This window comes from Panicum virgatum, chromosome 8K, assembly GCF_016808335.1.
Source record: "Panicum virgatum strain AP13 chromosome 8K, P.virgatum_v5, whole genome shotgun sequence".
In the NCBI taxonomy this organism is placed as follows: Eukaryota; Viridiplantae; Streptophyta; class Magnoliopsida; order Poales; family Poaceae; genus Panicum; species Panicum virgatum.
The window spans coordinates 51,791,428-51,818,450 of NC_053143.1; the positions used below are offsets into that span (position 1 = coordinate 51,791,428).

At 50.4% G+C, this 27,023-nt stretch overlaps 2 protein-coding genes across 3 annotated transcripts in view; both read right to left on the minus strand.

The window, feature by feature from the left end:
• Window positions 1-1,842: 1,842 nt before the first annotated feature.
• LOC120645142 (nuclear pore complex protein NUP107-like) lies at window positions 1,843-19,030 on the minus strand. The gene is made up of 25 exons (XM_039921903.1): window positions 18,803-19,030; window positions 17,686-18,047; window positions 15,648-15,717; window positions 8,591-8,706; window positions 8,424-8,455; window positions 8,181-8,306; window positions 7,604-7,762; window positions 7,187-7,279; window positions 6,932-7,099; window positions 6,696-6,794; window positions 6,413-6,621; window positions 6,273-6,330; window positions 5,822-5,910; window positions 5,614-5,745; window positions 5,120-5,242; window positions 4,775-4,873; window positions 4,477-4,668; window positions 4,142-4,313; window positions 3,884-4,040; window positions 3,548-3,750; window positions 3,234-3,375; window positions 2,999-3,159; window positions 2,771-2,887; window positions 2,579-2,676; window positions 1,843-2,242 (listed from the first exon to the last, which is right to left on the minus strand). Exons 1-24 carry the CDS (start codon window positions 18,919-18,921, stop codon window positions 2,596-2,598), a joined length of 3,279 nt encoding a protein of 1,092 aa, XP_039777837.1. The 5' UTR covers window positions 18,922-19,030; the 3' UTR covers window positions 1,843-2,242; window positions 2,579-2,595.
• A 6,607-nt stretch (window positions 19,031-25,637) lies between these two features.
• The window catches only part of LOC120645143 (glutathione synthetase, chloroplastic-like), a 32,086-nt gene continuing 30,700 nt past the window's right edge, over window positions 25,638-27,023 (minus strand). For both annotated transcript variants that reach the window (XM_039921905.1, XM_039921904.1), the window contains 4 exons: window positions 26,727-26,863; window positions 26,459-26,651; window positions 26,208-26,334; window positions 25,638-26,052 (listed from right to left, as the gene is read on the minus strand). In XM_039921905.1, the coding sequence (XP_039777839.1) occupies window positions 26,050-26,052; window positions 26,208-26,334; window positions 26,459-26,651; window positions 26,727-26,863 (460 nt within the window). In that variant the 3' untranslated portion in view covers window positions 25,638-26,049. The remainder of the gene's footprint in view (window positions 26,053-26,207; window positions 26,335-26,458; window positions 26,652-26,726; window positions 26,864-27,023) is intronic.

Below are 27,023 nucleotides of genomic sequence, written 5' to 3' on the forward strand. Positions count from 1 at the left end.
TGTTCATCACCCACCCCTTGATCTCCTCCATGAGTTTGGTCTGGATCGGCAGCGGCCCACGCGCAAACTCGCAGCACACCTCGTCGACGACCGGGGCGTTGCGGAGCAAGAACTTGGCGAGCTTCCTCTGCGCCATGGCCCCCTGGTAGTGCATCAAGTTGATCTCCCTCGTCCTCTCCCTCAGGCAGCTGGGGATCTCGACGTCCGGCACGGCGAGGTCCGCCGCGTTCCGGCCGTACCTGAGCTTGTGCGCGGCGTGGATACCCTCCTCGTCGGCCTGGTCCTTGGAGTAGAAGTTGGTGTTCTCCGGTCGGTGAGGCTCCGGCAGGAAGAACAGGGACAGCGTCTCCAGGCTCGGGGCCCGCTCCAGGATCGCGGCCACCGCGGCGACGGCGGCGGCGTCGTCTTCCGGCAGCATCCCGGTGAGCTAGAGGTTGCGCAGCGCGGGGAACTTGAAGGCTCCGGGTCCGCGGCCGACGACGCCGCGGCCGAGGCGGGCGGACTTGAGGTGCAGGCGCTCCACGCCGGCGAACGGCCGGAGGAAGCCGAGCTCCGGCGGGGCGGCGGGCTCCCCGCCGCAGAAGTCGAGCGCGCACAGCAAGAGCTTGGGCGCGCGCGCCATGCTAAGGCCGAGGAACCCGCGCCCCGGTACGGCGCCGCGGTACTCGAAGGCCCGCAGCTCCGACGAGTCGGCGGCGAGGTCGTGGCAGCACCGCAGCGCCAGCCAGCGGAGGCGCGCGCGGTGGACGGAGAGCCCGGTCAGGTTCCCGCAGGCCTCGAGCGTCAGGTCGGCGAGGCGCGGGCACGCGCCGACCAGCCGCTGCACGGCGCCGCGCGTCAGGTGCAGCGCGGCGAGGGACGGCGGCAGGTCGAGCCAGCAGCCGCCGTGCCGGAGGCTGCGCAGCGTGGCGGCGCAGGAGAAGAGGCTCCTCGGCGTGACGTACGCGGTCGGCTCCGGACACGGCTCGGCGGCGGCGGCGGCTGCTGGCGACGAGGCCTCTGCGTTGTCCATCGGCATGCTCTGGTCTTCGTCTTCACCTCCGTCTTCGTCGTCGTCGCCGCCGCTATCATCCGCGTCGAGGCCGCGAGGCAGCAGCGCGTACTGGCGGCCGCAGACGGGTCCGGCGGCGTCGAGGCGGAGCTCGAGCTGCAGCGCGTCGCTGGCGTGGTACGCCGCGTACGAGAGCCAGGCGTCGACCGCCTCCCTGGCGTCCCCGCCTTGGAAGCCGGGCTCGTCGAACGCGAGGCGGAGCGCGCGGAGCGGCGCGGCCGGCGCGCGGGCGCCCCGGTCGCGGCCGAGGAGGGCGGCGCCGAGGCCGGTGACGAAGCGCGGGGCGAGCACGTCGTCGAAGATCCCACGGTGGCAGTAGCTGCAGTGCCGGAACCACTCGTAGCCCATGGCGAAGGGGCGCTCCGCCTCCCTGAAGGAGAGCTTGTGCACGGCGGGGAAGACGTGGCGCCACCGCCGCGCGGGCGGCCTCGGCGGCGTGCAGGAAGGTGAGGATGTGGCCGAGGGCGGCTTCGCCAAGCCCGCTCAGCCTGTCGCCGGCGGCGTTCTCGCCGGAGTCCATGGCTGGAGGAAGCCCTAGGGAGTAGGGACCGGTTGGATCGAGCTGGAGTCAGAATGTCAGATTTGTAGTGGCCCGGGCTACACGGTTGGATCCGAACCGTACACGTGCATCGTTGGTTGTACGGTTGACAAGGCTCTACATAGGTATGAAAATACGCATGCGTTAGTACGGATACGTACCCCATATATGCCTGGTATGAAAATACGCAGTTTCCAACTTGGAAACAGGGGAAAGACAAACAGGTATACTGAAGGGGTTTGAAGGATGGATAGGATAACTCCAGCATGACAATTCCGAATTCAACAAAATTTCACCAAAACAGGGAAAAAATTCAATCTTTCATGAACCATGTTGGATATGCAGTAGCCTCTTGTACCGCATTTGCGAACGAAATCTGCATTCATCCTCATCCTTATACAGACAATGGGGACTAAAGTGGGGCGGTTTCACAATCCATGATGTTACTGAGCAGCACCTATACACTGAATTTCGAAGTGTCCCGGCCCTTCTCTAATGGCATCACAGTACACTACACAGGCTCTTCGGTGTTCCAGTCTTGATGCCACGATGTCCAGATCCGTGGGTCATGGCTCCTGAATCTATCATCAGCGGGTAATTCTGGAAGTGATTCACCAGTCATCAAAACACGCCGGTGATTTGGGAGTGATTCTCTGCATGCATAAGCAAAACAATGAGAATGACATGAATCAACTGCAGCAGCAAGAATGAGCACCAGTTGAACGCCGTACGTAGACAGAAAAAAACAGCTTATTCCAGCACGTCTACATAAGCATAAAGGGAGAAAAAGACTTGCAATCAAACATTTGGTATCAGTTTATTTTACTGGATACTAAAAGCTAATTCCTCTAATTGCCTGAACCAAGTATTGCTTGGAGCATCGTGCAGTCCAGTTTACCCTCCTAATGCCAAGTTGATTATATATTTGCACGGCATTGATTTTACTGATTTCCTTGCAAACTGGAGAAGACTACCATTGTGATTCGCACCTGAGAACATGGAAGACTTAGCTATCAGAAGATAACTGCTGCTCCTCCTCAATCTCCATTTTAGATATCAAGCATTCCCTCTCCAAAATCAGGAATTCCTAACAGATATTGAAAAACAATTTTGTCAATATACCACAAAAAAGAAACTAAAGCGCATGCTGGACGAATAAACCGAAGGTCACAAAAGTAAACCTGTAACTGTTGCTGGCTGAACAAATGCAGCATTCCAGATTCAGACGAACCAACCAACTCGATAAGTTTATCACAGTCATGTAGAGAATCACCTGCTGCAGAGAGCGAGATACATGCCTGCAAAATTTAAGCAACCAAGATTGATGTATCCACTACTAAAGAAGCAAAATAGCAACCATTGATTGGTAGTGAAATGCAGTAGCTTGTCAAATAGATTCCCTCAATCACCTGCATGGATCGGAGAATCGTTTCAGGTAGGCAACATCTTCGACATAGCCCTCGAATTATGTATGCAGCAGTGCTTTCCACAGAACCATTCCCATCAGAGTACCAAGCATCAAGCCGTGAAATTGCCATCGAAACTCCAGGTTGAAATCGACTGAGTTCACCTGCCATAACAGATCATTTACAACCGCTGCGCAAAATATTTCCAATCATGGTCCCACTTCTTTAGTGAAGATACCTTTAAAACCAGCTGCCATGATTGCAGCAAGAAGGCCTCCATCACTGGTTTCATGAAGCCCATATCCATCACCTTCTGCTGCTAGGCAGCAAAGAGCAACTTCAATACAGCAAGGGTCTCTAGATGAGACCTGAACGTCTACCTGTTCAATGAGTTATATTTTCAGAACTAGAATTAATGGAAGCTGAAAGTCAAAGTTGATCATCGAACAGTTCTTATTGTGCACTATAGCTATTTAGACTGACTGACAAGCAACAAGCTAGGCTTCACTTATTTATGCTGGAAGCACAAAATCTGGAGGGGAAGGACCCAACCTTCAACTGGCGATGCAGCATATCCTCTTCATTGGCAGTTGAATATAGTGCACTAGTCAAAGCTGTGCATGATGTTGCATCTGGTAACATGCATTCTCCAGAAGGTAGGCAGAGCATTGCACATGCATGCAACTCAAGGAAAATAGGCTGTGAGGGTTCAAATGGACTGCTCTCGACAGCATCCAACCATGGTCTTTCATCCTCTGATTGCAACAGACAAGATCAAAAACAGGGAAAATGAAGTCGAATACTTACATATACTATCAGAAATTTTGCAGCACAAGAAATATATTTTAACACTGATACGCCATAGAATACAACCATTTATAAACTTACTCTTTAATAACAAGAATGCCAATTCCAGTGTTTCTTTTGCTGCAGCAACAGCTTGATCATTTTCCTCTGCTGAAAGCATGTCAGGAGGAACAGCAGCATTCTGAATCTCAACTTTAAGCCAGTTCCGATAAGTCGCATCAAGGGAGTAATATTCATGCTGTTCAACCAAATAAAAGAGTATATTTGATCAAGACTCACACATATACATAGAAATAAAAATATTTGGCATAAAGATCAAGATGTAAACTAGAATCTTACCCAATCTTCAAACTCCTGTAGGTTATCAGATACCTCCTGATCTTCCAGAGAAATCAAATTTTCCTTTTGCTTTAATGGTTCAGCTAGGATGGCAAGCAACTTGTGCGGCCCTGCTGGTAGTTCAGGAACTCTCCTCATTGATATCAGGGAAAACTCTCTGAATAGTGTATTGCTGATGGATAAAGACATCAAACATAAGCTCCATGACAACAAAGTTTTAGAAAATAAAAGTGAAACTATTTTACATATACATTTGCAAAAATAAACCTAGTGATAGCATGGAAAAGAGAATATTTCAAGCTTCCCTTGCACAAAAACATATTAGAATCAATTACCTATGCATCAATGCCCGAATCAGAAGCTTCCCAGTGATCATTTGAAAGTTTGGAATCGAGGGTGGTGGTGTGAAGCAAAGCCACTGAATAACCATTGCCTTTTGAAGTGACTGCAAGTGATGTTGATGTGCAACATCAGAGAAATCCTCATCATACTTGCTGGGTTTTGTTTGTCGAGATCTGGAAAGCACCCTGCATTGAACTTAAAAAAAAAATTAGAACATATCTATGAGAATGATAAAAAAAATATGAGGCTTGGTGAATTTCATGGCAACATATATCCCCAGGATCAACAAACCTCTCAATGATCTCTTCGAAACAAGCTTTGGATGCATCTCCAGATGAGAATGGCAGATACTCCACAGCAGAGAGGAAAAGCTTGTACATAGTATGCAAACTGTTGTCAGAAAAAAAAATGTGAGCTTGTAAAATGATTTCATTGAAAATTGCTGAACTCATACATCAAATGCTGCCTGTTTGACTTCTCAACAACCACCAAAAAAAGATTGAACAACCGAAAAATAATATTCACATAACATGTGTCTGCATGATTATGTCTGACAATGAACAACCAAAAGTAATAATGATATACACCGATACTAAACTGCAGACAATTAGCCAGATAAACATATGATAACAATACCTGCTATTTAACCTTAATTCCATCATTTCCACGAACAAATTAATGCAAAGATCACGTTCAAGCTGAGAAGCGTATACTCCAACCAACTCCTCTTGATCCTCTGAGAACAAATACCTCACATACCTGAAGTCAATGACTTTTTGCTGTTAAGATGATAAATTAAACACGAAGAGAAGGTACAAACAACATTTGGACTATTGGAGAACGTAAGATTCAACACAAATAAAATGAACAGGCTCAGTTTAATCTTTAGATAAGAGAACAGTAGAGGTAAAGGATTAAGCCCTTGATAGATCTGTTGGAAAATTCATGCTACTTATGCAAACTCTATCTTTGAAATTATTATGTTATACTACCACCAAACACAACTGAAATTTGAAATCAACCAAATGGATATGAAGGACCAGCAATATGACTTGATTAAGGCCCAAGAAGTTAGAAAAAAAAATGTGCCTGACACTACTGAAGATTAGTACTTCATCAACAATACTTACAAGTTGATGATGAGATCACCGACAGTAACCAGCTTTTCCTCCAACTCGTCATCCATTTCATCACTGAAAATGTATCTCAGTACCAGAACAACATGTGCCCCGAAACGTATCATCTCTGGGTCATCAAGGGTCCTAAAAAAACACAGAAGTTATTAAAATTTGATGCAATAAACAGATTAAGTATTTCAGGTCATCACAAAGACCCTACCTTGCAATATTTTGGTCCTCTTCAGCAGGGGACAACCATGACCATAGAAGGTCGATAAGATGAGCTATATTTCCACTCATGAGATTCATCTGCAATTAAATAATGGTTTATTAGTTTTAATTAGAGGACTCTTTCAGTGAAATGTGGCTACCAAAAGTTACTGATAGAAAAGAATTACAACCTAGAAATTTCAAAGAGGGAAAAGAGGTAACAAATACATTCAAATGCTTGGAACCATATATGTGCAGATGTTTTTAATAGAAGACCTAGATAAATGTAGGACAAAATGTGGCATCTTGTCAGAACAGCACATCATAATTAACCCAATTCCAATGCTGACGTGTGGAATAATTCGTCAGGTTCAATTCAGTAAATTCTATTACACGAGCTTATATGCAATGCATGATGCACAAGAACACAGCTAGTTTCCATCCCTGGAAATAAATATTACCTCAATTTGTCGATGCTGCTCCCGGCATGCTCGAGACACAGTTTCATGAACAAAGTCACTGTATCACATGAGCGATCACCGATCAATAATATATACATAGGTAAACACAGATAGGGAGTGCTAAATAATTTTTTTAATACCTTGAGTGGAGTTTCTGCAGAAGCGCTGTGATATTACGAGGTTGTTGATCAAGAACATGGTATGGCCAACTTTCTGGACTAACTGAATTTTGGGCTCCATTCATATCATCATCGAGCTGTCTTTCATCTGATCTACTGGTTTGGTACTTAAATAATTGTAGATCCACTTGAACATCCAGCCAGGATCTAGCCATTGCCCAACAAGCTGACTAGGAAAGAGAATAAAATAATGCATCACACACTAGCTGACAAAGAAAAGGATAACATTAAATCAAGAACATACCTCCCAGTCGGTACAGATTGGCAACACACGCTTTAAATTACTGCACTGTAAAGCATATACAGCCATCTCATAACGGCCACCATCTTGTTCAGCAATTTTCTGAAATAGTACCATCAATTACGAGTGAGTGTGGAAAAGCAGCAAATTTAAAGAATAAAGCAGACCAGTTGTTTAACATGCACGGCACTACATCAAAAATAACAGAAAGCATACTCTGGAAGATGAATAGAGTTCACCTCTGAAGCACAATATGATGCCCATTTCCAAAGACGCCACTGCCGTCCAATGCCACTTTCCAATTCAATGGCTTGTAGTGTTCTGGACTTTCCATTCTTGAGCAATGCATCCAGGGATGGAAACATATCAATGCCACCAAAAGGACAAAGAGTGGCAGCTCTCCATGCCTGAAAATATACACAAAAGTCAAGGCATCAGAAAAATAAGTAGATATGACATAATACGAATAACATAGTCTACACTGACTAATCTACCTGGCCAGCAGAACGGCACAACTCAGATGCCTCTTCTAATCTTCCCGCTCTTAAAAGAGTCCATATATCTTCTAGAAGCAATTCATCTTGCTTCTGCTTGTTGACAAAAACAAAAAAGCAAATTACTATTACTAGACCTGAGACGCTAAACAAAAAGGATTTCAGAAAATAAGCAATGTTTTATATATAGTGTCGTTAGGCCAATGTTTTTGCTTTAGTTCAGTGAAGAATGTTTGAAAAAGGCGAGATCAACCAGGGATATCTAAAGACAGGTTTTGCTAAAACAAGGAAAGAATGGTGCCAGAAAGGTCAAATGAAACCAACCATAATGCACATTTCCAATATTAGCATAAAAGATTATATGCAGCATGAAACATTATCTTCACACTACATTTGGAATAGGTGGTAATAGCCTACCTTATCATCAGGAAGAAGTTGGGCTTCTTCACGAGTTGGAGCATCAAAGTCCACATGCTTCACTATGGTAGAATCATTATTGTTTCTTTTGAGGTACCTCTGTGTACGGTGCCAAACACCAGAACTTGGTAGATATGAACCAACATGAGACCCTCTCACCTGTATGAGTGTATGACATCAACAAGCACAACCATTAACAGATGCCACCTTATCAATTTGCTCATGAATAGAAATTGACCATTTAATGGCTAATACCAAAACACTCCCAATGGTACAGAAATAATTTAATTAAGAAGGGTAGGGCAAATCATTATGAATGAACCATGGATATATGATAGTTGTGTTGTATCTCGAAATCTCGATACTTCAATTCTAACATTATACAAGACTTAATGCGTGCAAATATAGATTGCTACTCATTTCACTCACTTTGAATTGCAATTCTATGATTTATATTAGTAAAATGTTCCTCCATTCTATGTCAATCATATGTAACTACAGAATGCCAAGATATAGAACACAAAATGGATGATATTAAAGTCATTTTTGCAACAACAAAAAAACAAGGTATTCTTGCCTTCTTCTCCAAATCAAGAGCTTCAGAAGCAAGACCTTCAAGCCAAAGTACGATCCGCAGACACAGTTGCGCTGTAAGATCTGCTGCAACAAACCGGCAAGCCTCCTGATGGGATGTACTTGGTGACTGTTTACAAACATAGCGCAAAAAAATAATTTTAGGTAGACAACATCTAAGGACAAAAAAATGCAAAGGAGAAAGGACTAGAATCCATTGGTAACTATAATTTTATATGCATCGTACCACAAAAAGCTCTCCGGGAAGATCCTCATTTTCTGTTATGAAGCATATGAAAGTTTTCAAGAGGATACAATAAGTGGTTACTCAAAAAGTATTCATTTATAGTCTGATACTGCAAATGAAAATGATAGAAAAATGATACATTTAAGTACCCACATCGAAACTATTACCTTTGCCATAGAGATACCAAAGAAGTGACCAGGAAGCAGCTTCATCCAGTAAAAGTTGTGCCTTTTGCTGCATAAGTTTATCTTCCACCACCCGAAGCTTTCCAGTGGCAGCGGATCTGAAATTTGAAAGCATTACACAGATATTCCAAAGGTAGTATCTAAGATGTAATACAGGCATCCATTCATCCAATCATCCCTTGACAATAGCAACCTCATTCTTTAGTTGGGAAAAAAAAAGGAAAAAAGCTGCATTCATTCAGTGAGAGGCTATTCAACTTAGTTGTGAAGAAATGAATGGCAAAAGTTTGCAGGGGAGGAACATGGTAAAAGCTATGCTCAAATGTAGGTAGTCAGCTGTCAGCAATAGTGGTATCTCTTGCCAACTCTTCACCAGAGATACAAAGCACCTGAAGCTGAGGCATATCTCAGTACCTTGCACAAATAGAATGATGGACTTAAACTCTATAGTCTACAGATCTGTATGTGAAGGAATAAGTCTATGTCATCTCGGTCTTTGTGGGTCTCCACCTAGGACAGGTTTCAGTTCTTCTTTTGACCAGCATCTCAGACCTTGCATGGTCCTTGCTGCGTGGTGGTTGCTGCAGCTGCAGCACATTGGCATCTTAGACTAGCTTTAGCATCTAGAGGACAGCATCTAGAGGACAACAATTAGGACCTAGAGGACAGCATCTTAGACTAGTCCTTGGTGTGTGTTTTGGCTGCCCTGCAGCCCTTGTATAAAAGCGTGGCCACCCCTCCCGTTGGAAGGCATGGCATTGTGAGTGTGAATGAAGAAAAACTCAGAAAACTTCCCCAACTTGAGTGTCATCCTCTCAGCTCAATGAGAGTGAAAATTGAGCTGCTAACATCTGGTATCCGAGCCGTACTTTCCTGTAGGTTGGATATCTCTTGCTCCTCCCCTTCCCAAGCCGCGGTAGCAGCCCAGCCACCACCACCAGCAGCTAGCGCAGCAGCAGCTGCACCAGCCACTACAGCAGCAGCAGCAGCCGCTGCAACAACAGCAGCAGCAGCTCCGGCTGCCTCTTCTTCCCCGTTCCCTTCCCCCTCTCCACGCAACAACCCCTTGGAGGCGCGCCATGTCCGACGCACCGTCTCAGCGCTCGGTCGCCTCGAGCGCACGGCGCCAGCGAGACGCCGAGCTCGCCGCGGCAGAGGAGTGCAGGCGAGCGACGGCTCAAGCCGCTGCAGCAGCGGCGAGGGCGGCCAGGCTGGCTGCAGCGGAGCTGGCAGCGGCCAGGGCGGAGGTGGAAGCAGAGGAGGCGGAGGATGCAGCGCGTGCGGCGGAGGTCGAGGTTGAGACCTTGCGCGGCAGCCTCAGCGGCTCCATCGCCGGCGACGCCACCGCCGACGAGGACCTTGAGGAGTTGGAGAGGGAGAGAGCGCGGGAGCGGACCGCGCGGTGGGCAGCAGCCCACCCCGGCGGCGGCGGCCTAGACGGCGGCGCGCCCGGCGGCGGTCCAGGGGCCCGCGCGCCCGGCGGCGGCCTGGACGGCGGTGCGCCCGGCGGCGGTCCAGGGGCCCGCGCGCCCGGCGGCGGCCTGGACGGCGGCGCGCCCGGCGGCGGTCCAGGGGCCCGCGCGCCCGGCGGCGGCCTTGACGGCGGCGCGCCTGGTGGTTCGCCCGGCGGCTGCCTGGACGGCGGCGCGCCTGGCGGTGCGCCCGGCGACGGTCCAGGGGGCCGCGCACCCGGCGGCGGAGGCCGCGCGCAGGGCGGAGGCGGCGCCCCTGGCGGCGGCGCGCAGGGCGGTGGCGGCGCTCCTGGCTGGGGTGCACGCGGCGGCGCCCCCGGCTACCACGGCCTCCAGGCGGTGGTCAGGGACGTCGGTCCCGGCGGTGGGTGGCCCACCCTCACCAAGACCAACTACGTCGAGTGGGCCGCGGTCATGGAGGTGAAGCTCCAGGTGCGGCATATGTGGGAGGCAGTCCGGTACGGCGACGTCGACTACGATGAGGATCGACGGGCGCTGGATGCTCTCATCGCAGCAGCCCCGCCCGAGATGCAGTTCACGCTTTCCAAGAAACGAACTGCCAAGGAGGCCTGGGACTCCATCGCTGCGGCACGTATCGGCAGCGATCGCGCCCGCAAGACCACTCTCCAGGCACTTCGCAAGGAGTGGGAGAACCTGGCCTTCAAGCCAGGTGAGGATGTTGATGACTTCGCCCTCCGTCTCAACACTCTGCTGCAGAAGGTGGTGCAATTCGGCGACGACACCTACGACGAGGAGAGAGCCGTCGAGAAGCTCTTCCGCTGCGTCCCCGAGAGGTACAGGCAGACCGCTCGCTCGATCGAGTCTCTGCTGGACCTCTCCACCATGACGATCGAGGAGGCGATAGGTCGCCTCAAGATCGTCGACAGCGACGAGCCACAGCCTCCCTCGGGAGGCATCTCCATCGGTGGGAAGCTCCACCTCACTCAGGAGCAGTGGGAGGCTCGGCGCGGTGACAGGAGGAGGGGGGAGCCCTCTTCCTCGACTGGTGGCCGCAAGCGCGGCAAGCCGCGAAAGGGGCGCGGAGGTGCCCAAGCCGGGGCACGAGGGCGCGCCGAGGGTGGCGCCCGCGGAGATGCTCAGGGCGGCGCCGCTGACAGGCCCAAGGCGGCACGAGACGACGCCTGCCACAACTGTGGCAGGCCCGGCCACTGGGCCAGGGACTGCCCGCAGCGGAGGCGTGGGGGCCAAGCCCACGTCGCGGAGGCCCAGCCGGATGACGAGCCGGCTCTGTTCCTACTCCACGGGGACATGGAGCCGCAGCCGGCGGCACCGCCTGTCACCGCTCTACTCCACCTCGACGAGCCGCGTGCCCGAGTTCTCCTCGGCAACGGCTCCGACGACGACAGGGTCGATGGCTGGTACCTCGACTCCGGCGCCACGCACCACATGACCGGGCGGCGGGAGTTCTTCTCCGACCTGGATGTCGACGTAGGTGGCTCCGTCAGGTTCGGGGACTCCTCCGCCGTGGAGATCAAGGGCGTGGGCTCCGTGATCTTCACCGCCAAGTCCGGAGAGCACCGGATGCTCACCGGAGTCTACTACATCCCGGCGCTGCGGAACTCCATCATCAGCCTTGGGCAGCTCGATGAGAGCGGCTCCCGCGTGGTGATCGACAGCGGGGTCCTCCGCATCTGGGACCACCGTCGCCAGCTTCTCGCCAGGGTGGTTCGAGGGAAGAACCGCCTCTACATCCTCCATGTCGGGGTGGCCCAGCCTCTTTGTCTTGCAGCTCGTAGGGACGACGAGGCATGGCAGTGGCACGAGCGCTTTGGGCACCTCCACTTTGAGGCCCTGAAGCGGCTCGGCGCCAAGGAGATGGTGCGAGGCCTCCCGTGCCTCGACCACGTGGAGCAGCTCTGCGACGTCTGCGTGCTGACGAAGCAGAGGCGGCACTCCTTCCCCCAGCAGGCAAGCTTCCGAGCGAAGGAGCGGCTCGAGCTCGTACACGGGGACTTGTGTGGCCCGGTGACACCGGTCACACCGGGAGGACGACGCTACTTCCTGCTGCTCGTCGACGACCTCTCCCGCTTCATGTGGGTGATGATCCTCGGCAACAAGGGAGAGGCTGCGGACGCCATCAGGCGTGCTCAGGCTGCTGCGGAGGCGGAGAGCGGCAGCAAGTTGCGCGTGCTGCGCACCGACAACGGCGGCGAGTTCACGGCAGCAAGTTGCGCGTGCTGCGCACCGACAACGGCGGCGAGTTCACGGCGGCCGAGTTCGCGGCGTACTGCGCGGATGAGGGCATCCAGCGCCACTACTCCGCGCCGTACAGCCCGCAGCAGAACGGCGTCGTCGAGCGGCGCAACCAGACGGTTGTGGGGATGGCCCGGGCCCTCCTCAAGCAGAGGGGGATGCCGACTGTCTTCTGGGGAGAGGCGGTGGTGACGGCCGTCTACATCCTCAACCGCTCGCCCACCAAGGCACTCGACGGCATGACGCCGTATGAGGCTTGGCATGGGCGCAAGCCAGCGGTCTCCCACCTGCGGGTCTTCGGCTGCCTCGCGTTCGCCAAGGAGCTTGGCCACATCGGCAAGCTCGACGACAGGAGCACTCCGGGAGTGTTCATCGGCTACGCGGCGGGTTCGAAGGCCTACCGCATTCTCGACCCGGAGACACAGCGTGTGCGCACGGCGCGCGACGTTGTGTTCGACGAAGGGCGAGGATGGGCGTGGGACAAGGCGGTGGACGACGGCTCGACTCCGACGTACGACGACTTCACCGTCGAGTACGTCCACTTCGAGGGAGCTGGGGGAGTAGGCAGCTCTTCTTCGCCGAGCGTGCCTACCCCGGTCCCCGAGCCTCCACCGACTCCGGCGCCCGCCACACCGGCGGCACCACGCCCTTCAGCTACGACTCCGGCTGCGCCGAGTTCCTCAGCTGTACCACCACAGCCGGCGACGCCGCGCACTCCAGCACCGACAGCCACTCCTCCGGGCACGCCTACTCCAGCACCTGCTCACAGCCCGGTGGAGTTCGCTACTCCGCTCTCTCACGACGAGGAGCGCATCGACGCGTACCACGACGGTGAGCCGCTGCGGTACCGTACGATGGAGGACCTTCTCGGCGATCAGCCGGTGCCGGGACTGGTGCCTCACGACCTGGAGGCGCAGTTGCACCTCGCGTGCGACGACGGCGAGCCTCGGTCTTTTGCAGAGGCCGAGGGACACGCGGCATGGCGTGCCGCGATGCAGTCGGAGATGGATGCGGTTGAGAAGAACCGCACTTGGGAGCTTGCTGACCTCCCTCGCGGTCACCGCGCGATCACCCTTAAGTGGGTGTTCAAGCTGAAGAGGGATGAGGCCGGCACCGTCGTCAAGCACAAGGCTCGCCTGGTGGCACGAGGTTTCGTGCAGCAGGAGGGAGTCGACTTCGACGATGCCTTCGCTCCCGTGGCACGGATGGAGTCCGTGCGACTCCTCCTTGCGCTAGCTGCCCAGGAGGGCTGGCGTGTCCATCACATGGACGTCAAGTCGGCGTTTCTCAACGGCGACTTGAAGGAGGAGGTCTACGTGCACCAGCCGCCGGGGTTTGCGATCCCCGGCAAGGAGGGTAAGGTGCTACGTCTGCGCAAGGCCCTCTATGGCTTGCGGCAGGCCCCGAGGGCGTGGAACGCCAAGCTGGACTCCACGCTCAAGGGGATGGGCTTCGAGCAAAGCCCGCACGAGGCGGCCATCTACCGGCGGGGCAAAGGAGGCAATGCCCTGCTGGTGGGTGTCTACGTCGACGACTTGGTGATCACCGGCACCAAGGATGCGGAGGTGGCGGCGTTCAAGGAGATGAAGGCCACCTTCCAGATGAGCGACCTGGGGCCTCTCTCCTTCTACCTGGGGATCGAGGTGCATCAGGACGACTCCGGGATCACACTTCGACAGACCGCCTACGCCAAGCGCGTCGTCGAGCTCGCTGGGCTCACCGACTGCAACCCAGCTCTCACTCCGATGGAGGAGAGGCTGAAGCTGAGCCGTGACAGCACGGCGGAGGAGGTAGACGCTACTCAGTACCGGCGTCTTGTGGGGAGCCTCCGCTACCTCGCCCACACACGGCCGGACTTGGCGTTCTCCGTCGGCTACGTCAGTCGGTTCATGCAGCGACCGACGACGGAGCACCAGCAGGCCGTGAAGAGGATCATCCGCTATGTTGCGGGGACTCTCGACCACGGTCTCCACTACCCGAGGTGTCCTGGAGCGGCACACTTCGTCGGGTACAGTGACAGCGACCACGCCGGCGACATCGACACCAGCAAGAGCACGAGCGGGATCCTCTTCTTCCTCGGCAAGTGCCTCGTTAGCTGGCAGTCGGTCAAGCAGCAGGTGGTGGCCTTGTCCAGCTGCGAGGCCGAGTACATAGCGGCCTCCACCGCGTCGACTCAGGCGCTCTGGCTCGCTCGACTGCTTGGTGATCTACTCGGCAGAGACACTGGATCAGTGGAGCTCAGGGTGGACAGCAAGTCCGCTCTGGCCTTGGCGAAGAACCCCGTTTTCCACGAACGGAGCAAGCACATCCGGGTGAGGTATCACTTCATCCGAGGCTGCTTGGAGGAAGGAAGCATCAAGGCGAGCTACATCAACACCAAGGATCAGCTTGCGGACCTGCTCACCAAGCCCCTTGGGAGGATCAAGTTCCTTGAGCTTTGCTCCAGGACCGGAATGGTTCAACCCTCCCACAAGACGACGGACAAGACTTAGGGGGAGAATGAAGGAATAAGTCTATGTCATCTCGGTCTTTGTGGGTCTCCACCTAGGACAGGTTTCAGTTTTTCTTTTGACCAGCATCTCAGACCTTGCATGGTCCTTGCTGCGTGGTGGTTGCTGCAGCTGCAGCACATTGGCATCTTAGACTAGCTTTAGCATCTAGAGGATAGCATCTAGAGGACAACAATTAGGACCTAGAGGACAGCATCTTAGACTAGTCCTTGGTGTGTGTTTTGGCTGCCCTGCAGCCCTTGTATAAAAGCGTGGCCACCCCTCCCGTTGGAAGGCATGGCATTGTGAGTGTGAATGAATAAAAACCCAGAAAACTTCCCCAACTTGAGTGTCATCCTCTCAGCTCAATGAGAGTGAAAATTGAGCTGCTAACAGTATGTGATATGTTACACTTACCCATAAAGAGCCAACTGAAAAAAAAAACGGCTATACTGCATCAACAGCAAGTGAAATGGTTTTCCAACCACTTTTTCTTCATGTTCCCAACTCACAATTAAGAAAGTTTGAGCTGATTGACTTTCGTGTAAATTTGCACGATGTGATCTCTAACTATTAAATGCAAACAAAAATAAAAGAAACAAGTATCCTACATCATGTTTTCTTTTCCTTGAATCTTTTAATTTTATCTCATGAAAAAAATATCTATTAATTTCTTCTTAACCATAATGGGTTTAACTGGAACAATACATGATTTTTTTTTTAATCTTCGCTGTCAAGATTCAACACTAAAGTACGTGGAGAAATGTAACAGTTAAATTTTAAGAGGCAAAGAGTCACTCCTAAGAGTTTGGGAGAAGTAAAATACTAAAATATAACAGACGATAGTATGTTTGCAATGACAACCTGATCGACTCGGAAACATTTCGACATGTCCTCTCGAACTGTAGAATTACATCTGGAAAGGGCATCAGACCTGCAGCGAAAAGAAAACACGAACACAATTAAGTACTTGTAAATAAAATCAGGAATGAACTGGAAACTTGAAAGGAAGTAAAGGTGGTTACTTTACAACAACAACAACAACAACATAGCCTTTTTTCCCAAGCAAGTTGGGGTAGGCTAGAGATGAAACCCGAAAGAAATAAGTTCAAGGTTCAGGCACATTGATAGCTAGTCTCCAAGCGCTCCTATCCAAAGCTATCTCTTTAGAGATATTCCAATCCTTAAGGTCTCTCTTAACCGACTCATCCCACGTCAGTTTATGTCTACCTCTACCCCTCTTTACATTATCGTCCCGCTCAAGAACCCCATTACGCACCGGCGCCTCAGGAGGCCTTCGTTGGACATGTCCAAACCATCTCAGCCGATGCTGGGTAAGTTTCTCCTCAATTGGTGCCACTCCGACCCTATCCCGAATAACTTCGTTCCGGACTCTATCCCTCCTTGTGTGCCCGCAAAACCACCGCAACATCCGCATCTCTGCTACACTCAGTTGCTGGACATGTCGCCTTTTTGTAGCCCAACATTCAGCACCATATAGCATCGCCGGACGAATTGCTGTCCTATAGAATTTGCCTTTTAGCTTTTGTGGCACCCTCTTGTCACAAAGGATGCCAGAAGCTTGCCGCCATTTCAACCAGCCAGCTGAAATTCTATGCCTAACATCTTCATCAATGTCGCCATCCTTTTGTAGCACCGATCCTAAATACCGAAAAGTATCCTTCTGGACCACCACTTGTCCATCTAGACTAACGTCTCCCCCCTCATGCCTAGTCGCGCTGAAATCGCACATCATGTACTCGGTCTTGGTCCTACTAAGTCTGAACCCTTTCGACTCTAACGTGCGTCTCCACAGCTCTAACTTCCTATTAACCCCTGCCCTACTCTCATCAACTAGCACCACATCATCAGCAAAGAGCATACACGAAGGGATCTCACCTTGTATACCCCTTGTGACCTCATACATCACTAAAGCAAATAAATAAGGGCTCAATGCTGACCCCTGGTGTAGGCCTATGTTAATAGGAAAGTCAGTGGTGTTGCCATCACATGTCCGGACAAACGTCGTCGCATCCTTGTACATATCCTTAATGAGGGTAATGTACTTAGTTGGGACTTTGTGAGTCCAAGGCCCACCACATGACATTTATCGGTACTTTGTCATATGCCTTCTCAAGGTCAATGAAGACCATGTGCAAGTCCTTCTTCTGTTCCCTATATCTCTCCATCAATTGTCGTATTAAGAAAATCGCCTCCATGGTTGACCTTCCAGGCATGAACCCAAATTGATTTTGGGTCACACTTGTCACTCTTCTTAGGCGATGCTCGATAACCCTCTCCCAAAGCTTCATCGTATGGCTCATCAGCTTAATCCCACGGTAGTTAGTACAACTTTGAACATCACCCTTGTTTTTGAATATAGGTACTAATATACTTCTCCTCCATTCTTCCGGCATCTTGTTTGACCATTTACTTTATGTCGTACAAATCAAGAATATAGCTAAAACCTACAAATGTGCTAGATTCAGGTTGCCCATCCTCGCAAACATAAGGATGCAGGTGCTATTAATCATCTGGTAAACAACAGGTAATCGCATAACATGTGCTACAATGCTCGAGACAAAGGGAGAAAAATGGGGGACGGAATTTGCAACCACCCAGTAATAAACTAATATTTTGTGCTACTCAAAAATATGTGCGATCTATATTCTAATTAATTACTCATTGGCCAAAGTCAAATGAAATAAAAAGGGATCAGAAAGCACATCAGTTGACAATTAAAGTAAAACAAGATACAAAATAAAGATTTAGAGATGAAAACATTATTTGACACAGGAGTCATCCTAAAAGAACACATGAACAAAAACAATAGCCCATGCCATAGTAGCTGCTACTACAAGCAGCTCACTAAACAAGTAACCAGACCAGGTACTACACTAACCTTGGTTCGCAGAATCAAGGAGAGATGCAAACATTGTAAAAGATGTTTCTCCTTCATGTGGCAAATACATATCGTCTTCCATCTTGACTGGTTTAAGTGTCTGCCTCCCCGAACTGTAAGCTGCGTCTGAGGCAGACCCACCATCTAGCGATGCCCGTCTTTTGGCTGAACTGAACATTCTCGACCCATCCAAGCCTTCAAGGTTGGAGTAATCCTGAGCCTCCTGCTTGATGTCTTCAAGGAGTAAACCAGCATTAGGCCGCCTCGGGATGCTGCCTCCATCATATAACAGCCTTGCTTCGGAGGATTTGGAAAGCGAGCTCCCCAGCAGCGGCGAGGCATTTGAAGAAGATAACCTCTTTCTGTAAATTGCAAAGAAAACGAACATGATTAGCTGTTGCAGCAACCACTCCCAGCAAACGCACAATTACCTCCCACATCTCATACATAAGTCATAACTCTCTTGTGGGCTTGTGGCATTTGAGCTATACAAAGTATTTAGGCCATACATTAAAATAAGTAACAAGTAAGGGTACCGAGCCTCTAAGTAAAGCCTTCTCCTGTACTAGAACAAAAATTAATTTCTCTGCACTGATGGTTCAAAGGAAAACCATCTTCCACATTGTGAATACAGTAGTAAGTAAGCACAGAGGGCGGGCGGTGGGTGGCATTCGTGCTCTCCCAAACTGCACAAAGCCTCAGTCACGCGCTGCTGTAGTGCCGTCACCAAGTAACTAGTTGGGTCCCCCCCCCCCCGGAGCACCAATTTTTCTTTCTAAATAGGGACCGAAATCCGGTGGCTGCTGGTACGTTCTCACGAACCACGGCCCAAGGATGTTCCGAAATGCAGCCGCGAAATCAGCACTAAGCAGCGTACGCTCGCCCCGAGGTACCACTAAAGTAAGACGCTTTGCTTGCAACGGGTGAACCCTTGGAAGCTCCATCCAATCGACGAGCGCGGCCGCCGGAGCCTCCAACACAACCCCCGCAGAAATCAAACCAGTATCCCGAATCGTCGCCGACCGCACCCGCACGGACTACTCGGCAAAGCCCGCCGGAACCGCAGCGCTGGGAGCGCGAATGGAAGGGGAGACAGAGAGGGGGGGAAGCGCCCGACCTGTAGCGGCGGTACTCCTCCCGGCGGCCGGAGGACTCCGGGTCGAAGTAGCCCGGGAGGGGCGGCGGGCGGGACGGGGGCGGCGACGGCGACGGCGACGGCGAGTGGTCCACCTCCATGGACGCGGCTGTCGGGCGGCGGGTTCAGCTAGGGTTTTGGCCCCCCTCCCTCGCCGGAGTCGATGTGGCTGCGCGGCGTCGCGAGAGCTCGCTCGAACTATTTTCTTTTTCCCCAAAAGAGAGGGGGGGAAAAGCTAATTGCACGGCTGGGCTGGTTTGCGTGGGCCTTTTATGGGCCTGGCCTTCCTGCGTGCGTACGGGCCTGGTTCAGTTAGCGGTTATGGGCCGGGCTCACCCGGCGATCCGATTTCCATCGAGTCTACTCTATCCCCATGTTCATGAACCCCTCAAAAAAAGAAGAAAAAAATCCATGCTCCACGATCATCATCAACCTCTGTTGATCCGATGATAAAACCTTGGGAGAGGCACGTCGTCTTCGCGTTGGAGTGGATCTCCAGCTCAAATTTTGCACGTGCACCTTTGAGGGCCGTGTGGCCGCATCGTTTGCCGTGTCCATCCATCCTTTATAACTAGATGAATGGTGAGAGAATAATTAGTGCCAAGCTGGTATGGTACGTGCACTGAGATTAGCCTAAGTGCTAGCGTACCCAGGATTTGGAGAATGATACGCCGTAACAAATTTTTATATATAATCCGGTATTGATTGGTAATGGGATCTTGATTGCACGGCTAATGATTTTGGATTACAATTTTAGGTATGCCATGGGATATACGGCAACCCACTAGGAACAGATCTTCCTAAATGAGCAAGGGCATTAATTCCTGAGGTAAATGAGGAAGTTTTAACAGCGGGAAGAAATTTAGGCAAGCCAAAGCTGCTAACGTGCCCATCAATCTTGCAGTGATTGATGTCCTGTGTTGGTGGTGATTACCATGATGTCATCGCCGGCCAGTCCACGTCACCAAAAAAAAAATGATATAGAGGCCGGATACACATCATCGCGCGGGAGTATATATCCGAGCACGATGCTTGGCGTATTATCAAACAAAAACCAAAAAATAAGGTAATCCAATAATACTAGGATATGCACGAACTTTTGGTCTTGATGACACTTGCGGCAAGCATCAACTTTATTACTCAGTTTGAGGCAAGCCTCAATCCAATAATACTTGGAGTATATATTTTTGCACACTTGACCCAAATTTCTGCCTTGAAGAGAACCTCGTGCATGCAGTGCTTCCGATTCCGGTGGGCCCTCTGGATATATTCATATATATCTATATATCTCTATATCTACTACTACTAAAAAGGGTCTAAGTAAGACTTTTTTTTCGTTCGTCATCCCACCTGTGCGATCGTTTCGTTTGGCCCGCCCTTCGCCCTCTCGCGCTACATCGTCCCATCGCTAGAAAATCTAAGCCGCCCGATCAATCCCTCGCCGCATGCAGGGAACCGAACGGGTGTGCAGCTTCCTTCCTGATGTTGCGCTCCTCCATCGTCGGCTGCCATCGCGAGATCGTCCGCTACGCCGCTCCGTCCCTGGCTGCCGCCGTCCGCGCCGCCTCTGGCGTGGCCAGCATACGAGGACGTCGCCAAGGACCTGGAACAAGCAAGCAGGTTTCTACAAGGGATCAGAGCAGAGGGGATCGTGAGTTCGTGACCTCCATTAGGTAGTGATTAGATCAAATTTTGTTTCTGCCACTTGATTAGGTTTGGTAATTAGGGCTAATCTTTACCGGAAGGGCTCTGTTAATTAATTCCTGGGATGTGGTACCGGTGTTGCAGCAGTTCGGGCAGTGAGGGCCTTTTATGAATCTTATCCAGTGGAGTACTACTGTACTAGATGGATTAGATAATTTCTGTTATTCTGTATCTTTACATGGAGTGCTTATGACCTTGGCAGATTACTTGAGATGGACAAACCCTGAAAGACGGACTGTTGATGAACAACCAACAAGCACCAGTGAACCTCACAAAGCAAGATAGAAGAAAAAAAGATTATCACGGACTCTTACACTGTTATTTGAACTCACGGCCTGCGCCTCGCTCATGAAGCATGCTCATGTGAAGAAAAGATATAAGATGTACTTATGTGTTTTGTTTGTAACCTAAAACATGATCTATTACCTGCAATGAAAACCATGTTGATGATGTCGAATCTCTCAAATGTGGCATAAGATTATGTTTTCCCAAGCTCCATTTATTGCGTTGAAATTTTCTATCTCCCGTAGCAACGCACGGGCACACATCTGGTATATATATATATATATATATATATATATATATATATATATATATATATATATATATATATATATATATATATATATATATGATAAGTATATATCTCTCAAGTACGCAAGGGTATACATACTGTTCATATATATGTATGATGTGTGCAGACCGATCGATCGAGTTAGCCAGCTGCAGGCTGCAGCAGCACGTAGGACATTGGGATGTGGTCGCGATCGATCGAGATAAGAGAGATCATCATCGATCAGCTAGCATCGGTATACGGCAGGCTAGGCCAGCATGAGATGCGATCGATCGAGCTGTCACTTGGCAACTTGCCGCCAATGCATGCCATCCAGTCTCGTATATGTGTTCATATAGGCAACACTAGCTACGCGACGGCTCATCTGGCTGGCTGGCTGCTCCAGGTGCCAAATTAAAAAGGTTTTTTTTTTCTTCCTTTCCCTTACCGTGGAGTATTTTTCGCATCCATATTCATCCCAATCCATAGAGAACGAACCAATGCAAATACAAGCACATATTCATGGACAACCGGAACACAATTCGAAATGTACAAGTATATCCCGATGTTTCGTCTGGCCGCTACTGCCTACTGGATTATTAGCTCAGCACAAACTAAGAAAGAGCTCCTTGGTACGCATTTAAATGCACATCGTGTCTAGATACGTAGCAAAAACTGATTTTTATATCTTGATTTGTCAAAACGAAATGTAATTCGGAAATGATGGGAGCAGATGCCATGCATGCACATGGAATTTTTCTTCCAAAGCCGAGCGAGCAATAATAGCGCACACCTCCTACGGCAACGGCACAGCTAGCAGTAGCCGCCAATTTCAGTTCCTCGCAACACAACCACGACGCACGGCGTTACCGAGCCACGTAACAGTCCAGGGCCCACGACGCTGCCAGACAGCAACACCATCGGCCCAGTTCGAATCCAAGGATGGCGGAGGAGGGAGATTCAAAAATCAAAACTTTTCATCCATGCAGAACAACAACAAAAATCAAAACTTTGCTTTCCTTCGCCATCGATCAGTTGCTGCTGCTGCTGCTGGCTACGAGTAGCTAGTTCGCCGCTAGCCGCCACGGCGCCACCTGAACCAACACCAGCTGCCGTGCCAGCGCGGCGGCACCCACGCCGGCGCGCGTCGAGGCTCGTGCCCCCGCGCGCTCCCTCCTGCGCCCCAGCTCAGCGCGGGCGCGGGCGCGCGGCGGCACCCAGCCACGGCCCCACCGCGTCAGCGACCGAGCCGGATAGGCACGGCACGCGCGTGCGGGGAGGCGTCCGTCGGAAGCTTCTTCTCTCCCGTCTCCCCCGCCAGCTCGGAGACGCCCGCCAACGGCCGCGCCGGCGCTCGGTTCCGCTGGCAGGTGGGGCCCGCGCCCCCCCAGCTGGCGAGGCGGCTCCTCCCCGCACGGCAACTGACGGTGGGGTACACGTCACGGCGGGGCCCGCGCGTCAGTTGGATAGGCACTGTAGCGTGGGGCGGGCGTGGGTGGGCCCAGGAGGTAGGTAATTAATTACGGGTCCTGCCACTGGCTCGGCTCCCCCGCCGTATATAAAAGCCCCCCACCTCCTCGGGGAGTGTCCGGCCTTGTTCCGTCGCGCCGTGCACCAGCAGCTCGCCGCGTTCACACGGGCCGGTTGGCGGCGGTGGGGGAGGAGAGGAGAGGAGCGGAGGGGCGCGGCGATGCTCCGGCGGGAGGGGGCCGGGAGAGGGCGGTGGCGCGGCGCCGTGGGCGCCTGCACCGAGGGCCTCGGCTCCGACAGCGGCGACGTCGGCGGCGCCGAGATCTACCACCTCCCGCCCGGCGGCGGTGCGGGCGTCGAGGAGGCGCCGCCGGGGCAGGAGGCCGTGCCGACGCCGCCGCCGGAGGATATGGAGAAGAGGCGGCGGCGCGGGGGCGGGCTGCCCCCGGCCATGCCGCGGGCGGCCGGGGGGCTGGCCATGCGCGCGGAGCGCCGCGGCGGGCGGCTTATCCTCACCGAGGTGCGCGCCGCCGGGGCCGAGCGCCGCGGGCTGTTCCGCGCCTCGCGCGACGGCGGACGCCTCCTGCTGCGCTTCGCGGCTGCCGATGACGACGACTCCGCCGCCGTCCCGGACGACGACGGCGGCAGCGGCGGCGAGCCGGAGGCTGCTGCTGCTGGCGGCGCCGGCTTCAACGGCGGGGAGCCGTGCCAGGTGGCGGCCGCCGGCGCGGCCGGCCGGGCGCGCGTCGAGGTCGGCGCGGTGATCGAGATCTGAGGCCGAGGCTGCAGCAGCCTCTAGCTCTGCTGTTAGACGCCATAGCTAGCTAGCTGCATTCCATTTCCTCTCCTCCTTGCACCTGCATGCTCTTCATTCAGAGATCGATAGAGATAGAGTGTGTGCGTCAGAGAGTTTTTTCGTGTGAGATCGTTGTATTTTATTTTGAATCGTGTTCTAATCAGAGGCATTTCTCTGGCTTTCGTTTCATTTCTCAGATTTTGATTAGTGTGATGTAATAAGGATTGTCATTTTCCCTTGATTATATAGAAGCTGGATCTTTGCTTGGTAAGCTAGGGATGACGATTTAACTTGGACCTGAAATTAAAACCCCAAAGAGATTCAAGTGCTACTTGAACACGCTCTTGCAGAATGCAGCAGCTACGGCTATTTTAATTCGGTAGCCATTTCATATGAAATAGTGCAAAGGAATAATGTTGGAATGGATCGGAGTACGTATAATCTAAGGCAAAATTAAAAAAAAGGAACATTGTAATTATCTAAAAATAAGGGGGGAAGGGATTGAAGCAGAAGCAACCATTTGTCTTAAAAATGGTAAATCAGTTGGCGCCTAACCGCAGTCGAAACAAGTAAATGTTGATGTTAATTAGTTCATGCATGATGAGTTGCACACAACTGTATGCGCTATATATAATTTTGCAATGTTCCTCTTTTGTAGTAAAAATAGTTGTAAAGATTGAGCTGTGTACAATCTAACCCATGCTTTCATTTTTGGCAAGCAATAGGTGCTGCTAACACTTGCAATTTTTATGATGTATCGTACCTGTGCTTGTGGGCCAATTAAAGTTTACAACTGCTGAGTCACAGCAGCCAGAAGGTTAATAATATGAGGGCTGGCTTTAGCTGTGTTTTAGTACTACTAGGTCCTAATAGGAACTTTGAGCACGAAAAGAATTAATTGGAATTTAATAGGAAAAATCATTCCCACACTTCATCATGAGGGCTCCAGAGTTCGCTCGTGTTGAAGCCCAAGCATGCTTGATTTGCGCACGCATGGGTTGATGTGCTAACCTCGCTAAACTGATCGCCAAATTAATTAAACAGCCTAAATTTTGGCTAAACATTAGGCTAAATTTCCATGCATGCATGGTTAATTAGTTGTTTGACAACAAAGAGGTAATGCAAGAACACAAAAGAGAATGAGGAGAATACAAATATAGCTGCGAATCAAACTTTGTGGTGCCGACAAAAAGAAGTTGCCGGACTACATTTGCTATCCATAGAGAGAGAGAGAGAAAAAAAAAAGCATGGATGTCGTCGTTCCATCCTCCAACGAACGACATTGCTGTATTTTGGACAAAAAGGTTCATGGGTATGATCATTCTGTTGCGTGACACTATGCGCATCTTCTTTCCTTTTTCCGGATCGGATATAGTTCACATAGCCGTGGAATCGGTCACAGCTGCTCACAGTTACGCACGTTTTCGATACGTGAGCATAGATTTTTCCTGTGAACGATTTCTTTGTTTCTTTTTGAAACGAGCATATATAGATTGGCAACGATGTGATTAAATAAGTCTCTTAAATTAGATGTCTATGAAACAAGAATGTTTCCGTTTTAAAAAAACATACGATGATTAGTACAATCTAATTAGGACTAAACATCATCATATATTTTAAAAATTAACGGCCACCAATTTTTGTGGGTAAATCACATGAGCTTGCAAATTTTGTCATAAAAACCGTCTTGATACACACTGTACACTAGTACAGAGAGCGTTGCTACGCAGCTGTGATGGCCTGTGAATGGCAGTTTTTGGCTTTTGTGCGATGGCGTCCAGCAGGCTGGGGCAGGCAGTCTGCATCCCAAAACAACCGTTGGTTTTGGGCGGCGATGGCGACGCTCCGCTTCCCTTTTCTGGCTTTCTGCTCGCTATCCTCTCGCCTCTCCAACGGAATCGACAGCGATAGATAGATAGATGGATGAGCGCTTGACTAATGACTATGCTTGCGTTCTAGAAACACGTTTCTTCATGGATGAAGAGATTCATGACGTGGCGGAGGTGATAACAATGGTCTTTCAGGCTGGGTAGGACTAGATGAAGCTGACGCGTAGGTGGATGTAAAAAAAAATGCAGGATTCTACAAAGAGTTAAATGTTTCAGAATATTTGTTTTTATTTACGTACGTATTTTTCCGTAGGCTACACAGTATTTTTCAGATAGGCTAGACGATAGCAGCCTAGCAGGCTGTACAGTGTTGTTGAAGCACTGTTGTTGAAGCACTTCTGCCGACGGGGCGGGCTATAGGAGTCATTGCCACACTTTGGCCCAGTGGGCCGCAGTAACAGAACATTCTGCTGTACAACTTCTCTTAAAAAAAGCTTTATTCAATTCTTACTCAATACAATTATCCTCATGGTCAGGAATAAAGGTCGCCAAAATACAGAATGGAACCACTCAAATGAAACATCAGGCTCGGATGCGGCTCTATATGGTGCTATACAAATTCATGAAACTATGACAACATAAGCTTCTTCATGATCCCGTTCCGTTTTCTCGTCTAGGGTTTCTTCAAGCAAATACCAATACCATCTTCTCCATCCAAGGTGTAGCATCTGCTGTCTGGTATTATGTACGCTATATTCACAGTTTTTCTCCAATTGCAGCCAAGATCAATTTGTGCCCAATGACACTGCGATCTTTTGACTGTGGGTACTGTCACTGGTTCAGGTCAGTTGTCACTTGTAACTCAGCCTTTCCTGTCTCACTGGAGGAAGACAACATAAGCTTCAGTTAAAATTTTCCAAAAGGAAGATTCTTTATTCAATGTTTGTGTTATATTTGTCTAGGATATTTTATGCCTTCATCACAATAATAGACTAATCAGGGTTCAGGAATAAGATAATTATGAGCGGTAATCACCTCATCAGTGAGGAGAATACTGTCTAAAACAGCATATCCTGCAGCAACACCACCTTCATTTGATGAAGAAACTTTGGTGCGCATTAAGTAACCGCTCTGATTATTTAAGATCACCTTATCTTTGTTCCTGGGATCGACCATCAAAATATTAATGTCAGAATCAGAATGTATCATTTCATCAGCGAAATGATAAGGTACTAACATGGAATATTCATAGAGCGCAGATGTTTAAAACTTCAATAGGTAATTACCGCAGGTAGGCTCCATATATCCCTAGCTCAGAGATTGTAAGGTCCTCGAAGCAATCACCGCCCCTAACTAGGGGAGTAAGAGAAGCTTTCGGAAAAATCCTCTGCATCAGTATGTATGCTGCAAGTGACTCCCCTTGTTCCTTTTGGAGCTTGATCAGCATGTCTCGCAAATCATGACCATATATGTTGTTCCCTGAAATCAATAATCAGGAATAGGATCAAGGAAGATTTAGACAACTGGGTGATTTACAAGTGTTCCGAAGCATACCTCCGCCTTCTCGCTGAGGCTTCAAGACAAAAAGGTCAGGTTTCTCTATTGCTGATTTCACAATCTCTTCATTATCCAAGCTCCACAATCCTGCGAAACTTTTACGTAGTTTGGCAATGTCCTTGTTGTCAAGGAACCTAAGACATATCAGAAAGTGGTTTAGATTGAGCTAATGCTCTAAATCACAATAGACAATGAAATGAAATCCAGTCAAGAAGCTTAAAGTATAATTTTATAGAACTAGAAGGTAAGATGTCCTATCAAGTTGGTATGTACTTGTTTCCTGAGAAGAACTAA

Coding starts and splice junctions, on each gene's coding strand:
- LOC120645142 (XM_039921903.1), bottom strand. CDS start 18,921: ATGGAGGTGGACCACTCGCCGTCGCCGTCGCCGTCGCCGCCCCCGTCC. Junction 6,795..6,931: donor CATCATATTGTGCTTCAGAG/GTGAACTCTATT, acceptor GTACTATTTCAG/AAAATTGCTGAACAAGATGG. Junction 5,243..5,613: donor GGTGATCTCATCATCAACTT/GTAAGTATTGTT, acceptor CATTGACTTCAG/GTATGTGAGGTATTTGTTCT.